Source organism: Myiozetetes cayanensis, unplaced genomic scaffold (genome assembly GCF_022539395.1).
Source record: "Myiozetetes cayanensis isolate MyiCay16 unplaced genomic scaffold, myiCay2020 scf16, whole genome shotgun sequence".
Classification (NCBI taxonomy): Eukaryota; Metazoa; Chordata; class Aves; order Passeriformes; family Tyrannidae; genus Myiozetetes; species Myiozetetes cayanensis.
Window position 1 is genome coordinate 2,936,180 of NW_026087270.1, and position 7,271 is coordinate 2,943,450.

Sequence of the window (7,271 nt, forward strand, 5' to 3'; positions counted from 1 at the left end):
ATAGAAGAGCCAGAGTAAGTCACTGTCCTTACCTGTAAGAATAACTTTGATATTCAAGAAAAATTCCAAATCTAGTCCAAATGAAACAAAAATAACAACTATTTAATACTTTTTCAACCACATTCACACAAGATGAAAAACACTCACTAGTGCTCACTTGAAACCATTTTATTCTGTTCCAAAAAACACTGCAGGTGGAATCATACATGATCCTGTTATGTCAGATAAGGGGTCTGTGGTAGAGTGTTCATCAGCACATTACAGTATTTATCCTACTAACTTCCATAACCATATTTTTGAATAAAGGTGTAGCACAAGTTCAGTTTTAATTTATGCATGCAGGAGTTGCAGAAAGTTTAGGAAAATGGTCTTTTTTTTTTTTTCCAGTAAGAAACACTCCAGCCATTTGATAAAAGTGGAGGTAGTTTTAAGAACATACGATACCAAGTGTCTGAACAGTGCTGTGTTACACAGTTAACTTGCTTTTTTGGAGATAGCCAGGAGCTCAGGAAATCTCCTTTCTAACACTTCTGCGAATTGGAGGCAAGACTTTAACCTCCTGAAGAGAGAGTGGCTGTTCCCAGCTTGTCACTCGGCTCCTGCTGTGTTTGGTATCTCCAACAGCAGCAAGTTAAGTGTGTGCAGGGGCTGAAAGCAGAGCTTACACGCTGAGTAAGGGGCAACAAAACGTTCATGCTCATGAAGCCGTGGGGAACTCTGCTCGGGCCTCTTAGACTACAAAAAATTTAAGTTATAAAATCCCCCTTCTCAAATTTATTTTACAAGTTCATTTGTTGGCCTTTTATAATAATAATAATAAAAAAAAAAAGTGAAGAAGCGTAAACATGTTCAGATCTTGCGTTCTGCCTGATAACAACAGCAAGTTGCCTTTCTCCAGGCGTTTGTTTGGCAGCCTTACAGTAGCATCAATAATCATCCTCTTCATCAGAATCCAGTACTCTCCTTCTGTTGAACTGAAGTGAAATAGGTAAGGTGAAACTTAGAGGGGTCACAGTGAATCCAGGCTGGCACAAGCCTTTCCCACCCTGCATCTGACTATGCCCTACCTGGGGCAGAACATCCTCCCATCCCTCCCCTCCCAGTGGGACAGGACGGAGTGACACAGCCTGTGTCACACACCAGCTGCAGATGTGCCTGCTCTGCTTTCATCCCAGCACTTTCCAGTGCAGGGCAGACAGGTGGAAATACAGAAGTTCTGCCCTGAATCAAACTGGTCCAGGATCTCTTATTTTTCTGCTGTTTTATAACAACATTACATTTAGGAAAGAGAGCTTACCTTCACTGTTGTTTTCTTTTCTGTTTGCTGACTCACTTTTTCAAGTATTTCTATCAAACCTTGTTCTGATACCTAGGAGAGTGAAAGAACACCTGTACAAACACATTCTGAGAAATGCTTAGTATCAAACAATGAATCACAATTTCCTTTCTTATGAAAGGTTTTTGATGGAATTATATAATATTTAAAAGCTCTCAATTGCCTTTTCCTTTATTTAATTTACAGCTATGATAAACATCCTTTTTCCTTTTTAGAGTCAATATATGTGAGAAAGAATTAGGAAAAGGTACTCACCTTTCCAGCTAGCTGTCCAAATCTTGCCATCTGTATAAGATAATTCTCTACTGCTTTTGCTTTGTCTGGTTTCACAAGTGCTAAATTGCTTACTGCAACAAAAACAGGCTCTGCTCATTTGGGTTTAAAACATTCTCAAACACCTTCACCAAGTAACTAAAAAGTGATAAATGTCCCTTTGAAATCGTCTCCTTCATGCCAGGGTTGTGAAATAAGTTGAAAAAAGCATTTTCACTTATGCCAGACACAAGGCAGTTATATTTTTACTCTTAAATATTTGTTCATTATTAGATTAGCCAGTTTTGACTTTCCCTACAATTCCTATTATTAATTTAAAACAAATAATTGATTAACATTACTCAGATGTCAGATGGCCCCTCCCCTCCAATCACTGATATTGCTGCAAGTTTTATCTTCTCAGCAACAACAGCATTTTTCTAGTCTGGCCTCCATACAAGCACCTGCTGGATTTGAGCAGCACAGGAGCCCACTAGGTGAGAAATTTTTAACAGAAAGTTACTTGGATACTCACACCTTGCACGAGCTGCTTGATCAAGAACTTGGGCTAAAATAGTATTTCTTATCTCTGCTTCCCTGTAAGGGAAAATGAACCTCACATTAAAAGTGGGATTTCAAATACCTAAAATAACATGCGCAGAACAGCAAACTACAGAAGGCTTTTGATTCATGGAAGGTCACTTCAAACCTTACATTTACATGATTTCTTTTACAGCTTTTCCTGTCATGGGCAGTTCTATGTACATTGAAGTTACACAGCTGGCAGTGTCTTCCAAGAAATCAAAAAAAAAACCGCTTAAAAATTATTATGAGATGCAAGACCAAAATTCAATATCTCATTGGTACCTCTGCTTTGCTTCCTGTTGCGATGGATCACCGGGAGGCTCCTAAGGAATGAGAGCGGAGTAAATACCACAGTCCAGGAACATTTCACACAGGACAGTCAGTTCAAATATTCCAGCAGCATCCACGGACTCTAAACCTGCCTGAACCCGCCTGGCCGTGGATGAGATCCTGGAAATGGGAATCTGCTGCCCCAGCAAATAAAAATGCCACGCTCTGCTTTCCTCACAACGCAGCGATGCCAACAGTGGGATGAGTGCTGCTCCTGGGTCTGTCCACAGGCTGCCTTCCCCTTAGGTCTAGGATAATGAACTTCCCCGAAGCCCAGAAAACTGACAAAAGCATTATAAACCCATTAAAGTAAGTTAAGGATAAGTGAAATTAAATTTAACGCTTTGTATTTATCAGAACAGAAGAAAACCCAATCCCAGCTGAGATCAGAGAATCACAGAACCATGGAATATTCTGAGTTGGAAGGGACCCACAAGGATCATCAAGTCTAACTCCTGGAGCCAATGAAAAGTCAATGAGGGGGATTGTGCAAGAGTTGGTCCTGCATTAAATATTAATACATGTGAAAAATAAGAGGGGACAAACTTCCAAGCCACTATTAGTGATGACTATTCAGAAGCAAGTAACAAAAAGGAAAAAAACTGAATTTTATGTGGAATCTGCACATCAGAATTTACAGGTAACACTTAAAAGTGTGGAAGCAGGATGGGGAACTGTACAGAAAGAGAACAGGGCTGCTCAGAGGTCTGGGAGAGCCTTCACAGGGACAGCAAAACTGCCACTCCATATAAATCCATACAAATATCTCCCAGGGGTGTCAGAGGATGCCAGACTCTTTCCGGTGGTGCCCAGCGACAGGACGAGGAGTAATGGACATAAACTAAACCACAAGGAGTTCCACTTTCACATGAGGAAAAACTTCTCACCTTGAGGGTGGCAGAGCACTGGAACAGCTGCCCAGGGAGGGTGTGGAGTGTCCCTCTCTGGAGACATCCCAAACCCACCTGGACGCGTTCCTGTGTCCCCTGCCCCGGGTGACCCTGCCTGGGCAGGGGGGTTGGACTGGGTGATCCCCAGGGGTCCCTCCCCACCTGAACCATGCCGTGACTCTGTGATTCAGCTCTGAATGAGAACCGAGATGGATGGAAGGTGATCGATCCCTGGCGTAGTGAGTGGTGCGGAGCAAGGTCGGGGGAGGAACCTCCCAGGGCAGGAGGGCTGATGAGGGGAGGTGTCCGCGGGGGCACCGACGGCAGCCAGGGCTCCGGGCACGGCCGGGCCGCTCCCCCTCAGCCGGCACAGGCCGCTCCCATCCCCGCTGCCCTCCAGCCCCAGGGGCGGTCGCAGCACCCGCCGAGCGGCCCGGGCGGGGGCACGGGCGGTGCCTCAGCCAGTCCCGGCTCTGACCTCCCGAATCCCTCACCCCGTGCCCAGCTCTGATCGCTCACCCCGTGCTCAGCTCTGATCTCCCCCATCGCTCACCCCGTGCCCAGCTCTGATCGCTCACCCCGTGCCCAGCTCTGATCTCCCCCATCGCTCACCCCGTGCTCAGCTCTGATCGCTCACCCCGTGCTCAGCTCTGATCGCTCACCCCGTGCTCAGCTCTGATCGCTCACCCCGTGCCCAGCTCTGATCTCCCCCATCCTCCGGGCCCGCAGCGCCTCCAGCTCCTCGTCCGCCATTGCCGAGCCCAGCCCCGCCCAGGCCCGAGCAATCCCCCGCCGAGCGCGGCGCCCGCGCCAGGCACGGCCAATCCAGCACCGATGAGGCAGGCGGGGCCGCCCGGGGCGGGGACACCGGGACGTGTCCCTCTGGATCTGGGATGTGTCCCGCTGGATCTGGGACGTGTCCCGATGGATCCGGGACGTGTCCCGCTGGATCTGGGCGGTGTCCCAGTGGATTTGGGACGTGTCCCGCTGGATCTGGGACGTGTCCCGCTGGATCTGGGATGTGTCCCGCTGGATTTGGGCGGTGTCCCGCTGGATTTGGGACGTGTCCCGCTGGATTTGGGACATGTCCACGCCCTCCCTGGGCTGCTGTTCCAGTGCTCCGCCACTCTACACGGAAAGAAGTTCTTCCTCATGCTGAGGTGAAGCTTGTTGTGTTTTCGTTCTTGGCCATCCTCGTCCTGTCCCCGGGCACCGCTGAGGGTCTGGGACCCCCCTGACACCCCCGGACATTTGTGCCCTTGGACTCGTGGCTCTGGGTCTGCCACAGGCAGCCCAGTTCCTTCTAAAATCCAGGCAGAGGGGCAGGATTTGGCCAAGCATCCCACAGGGGCAATATGGATTTGTGCTCCCCCAAGCTCCGCCGGGCTGTGACTCCCCAAAAGCACCTCACTGTGCTGTGCCCACTGCATCCCACAGTCAGCAACTGGGACTGAAAGATCCTGCCCCTCAGCCATGGCCCTGTCCCTGGAATCAAATAAAAACAAAAAACCCAAACAACCAAAACCAAACAAACCCAAAACCAAACAACCAGAACCACAAAACAAACAAAACCACAACAACAAACACCCAAGAACAAACAAAACAAACAAAAACCCCACAAAAAAAAGCCACCACCCCAACAAAAATCAAAGCCAAAACCCAACAAAACCAAAAAACCCGATCAAACAAACAAACTAAAAAAACAATAATAAACCAAACTGACAAAAACCCCAAACCAAAACAAAAGCTGACAAAGGTACCGGCCTTGATCAGACTGGTTGCAAAGTCACCCTAACAGCAACTCAAAGCAGTTATTGTTGTCACACTCCTTTAGTAGCTTCAATCATGTTAAATAAGTGACTTTGACATCTCAAATTTCACCTTTCAGTGCTGGTCACTCACACATTCTCATTAAAGGCTGCAGGTCTTTCACTCATACTTTGAGGCTTAATTTAACCAAAGCAACAACTTGAACAAGAAAACCTGTTCTACCAGGATGAATAAACCCCAGCTTCCTGATAACAGAGGTTTCTCTAAGGATAAATTACCAAGTATTTCTGGTCTGGTTTTAAAACGTAACAAAATGTGCCAACTGCCTTTTCATTTAACAGCCCCTGCAGCGAATGCAAACAGAATTGGTGGACTGGAACTAATTTTCTTTGGATCTTTCCACGTTGCATGCTCTAAATGGATCAGAGGAGCCTGTCCATCCTACCTGAACACTTTTCATCCATCCACATAGCCCGTTTAGTCCTTGGTAAATAGAAAATCTACTTCGGGAGCACGTTTTTAGTGGTTTTTTGGAGTCAGGGTTTGGTTTTAGTTCCTTTTCTCTTCCCCGCTGGCAGCAGAGGGAGCCCTCGGTCCACGGAAGAGCATTTGGTGCTCGTCGTGCCTTAAACCAGAAAACAAAAAAAGGTTTGGGTTGGTTTTGTTTTTTTTTTTTTCGTTCGTGCAGTATGTTCTCACAGATGAAGCTTTAATCTATATCGTACATCTCTGCTGCTGTAAATTCATGCTCCATTATACCACCATATGCTTGGCTTCGCTCAGAGAAAGCTGCAGTAATCCTAATACTTCATCTCACTTTATAGATATTGGTGTTGCGGGTTTGGTTGCACGTTGTTTGCTCACGCACTTAAAGGTTATGTCTTAATAAGTTGTTTTGGATGAGTTTATTAGCAGTGAGCTGGCAGCTGATGAGTTTTTGTGTTTGAGAAGGTGTCACTGTATTGTCTATTGTAGTGTGAGGTTCGGGAAGCGAAAAGGGAGAGTTTGGTTCATTAAAGGGATCTGGAGTCATGCAGCACAGTGCTTTAGGTTGTGTATGATTTTTGGCTAGTTTCTTTTTCAGCTTTGAGGTACATACCATTTCCTCTGCAAACTGGGCAGCTCAATGTGAAAGCACGAAGGGACAGACACAGGATTTTCAGTATCAGTAGAGCTGCTTTATAACATTCAGGACCTTTAAATCTGATGCAGAAATGGTGGATTCCTGAAAGTTTTAGGCACATTTGGTACGTCCACAGAATTCTGCATGTCATTCATACTGATGAAAAATGGTAAACAGAAAAGAGATGTTTTTAAAAGTCTTTCCCCCCTCCCCCATTTTTTTAAACTGATATTCTGTATTCTTTAAGAATGTCAGCTGTGAAAGGTGCTCAGTATCGGCTGGGTTGCAAGGAATAATGCACTGTATGTACATTAGTAAATCAGTGGGGTGACAGGAAAAGTACTGTAAAAGATCTGTAAAAGTCTCAGGAGTATCAAGTCAATAAGCAGGATCCTTCCCGAGCCCTTTGAGACTCCATTTCAGACACTAGAGGGCTCAAGAAACACTTCTGATTTCCTCCACGAGGTTTTAATCACTATAAATGGTGTGTCTCTTTCAGTAATGCTCACATTGACCTCATAATCATCCTTGGAATGACACCGTATTACAGCCATAACAGAAGAATGGCAATGCATGAGTAAGCTAATGAAGAAAACATCTCCTTCCTCAAGCAATTGCAAATAAAGCAAAATACCTACAGTTGTGACAACACTCTGCAAACTCCATGTTTAGTGCTTCTGATTGGAAGATACACTGGCAATTCCTGCTTGACAAAATCCTTGCTTGATGAAATCCTTGCTTAGTCATCTCCAGCCTAAATTAAAATTTTACTAAAATTTAACCACGTAAAAATTGCTATTGGCGTTTAAAAAAAATTTGGCAAACATGGCACTGCCTTCGAAATAAGCACTGCAAGATTTTTCCACCTTACAGAAATTGAAATAAGGCATTCTAAAAAAATAATAATATTTAAAGAGAAAAAGAAAACTGAATTCAGTATTTGGTATGAGAGAAATTAAGAAAAATTTACATCAGCAGTATAAAC

General features: G+C 45.2%; 1 protein-coding gene across 2 annotated transcripts; it reads right to left on the reverse strand.

Moving 5' to 3' along the window:
* Positions 1-153: 153 nt before the first annotated feature.
* Positions 154-4,221, reverse strand: PDCD5 (programmed cell death 5). 2 transcript variants are annotated; one of them, XM_050311089.1, is made up of 6 exons: positions 4,081-4,221; positions 2,456-2,496; positions 2,124-2,185; positions 1,592-1,683; positions 1,298-1,369; positions 154-974 (listed from the first exon to the last, which is right to left on the reverse strand). In XM_050311089.1, exons 1-6 carry the CDS (start codon positions 4,144-4,146, stop codon positions 927-929), a joined length of 381 nt encoding a protein of 126 aa, XP_050167046.1. In that variant the 5' UTR covers positions 4,147-4,221; the 3' UTR covers positions 154-926. The 2 variants fall into 2 exon arrangements, with proteins under 2 accessions (XP_050167046.1, XP_050167047.1); XM_050311090.1 differs by lacking the exon at positions 4,081-4,221 and adding an exon at positions 3,913-3,970.
* Between the last annotated feature and the right edge of the window lie 3,050 nt (positions 4,222-7,271).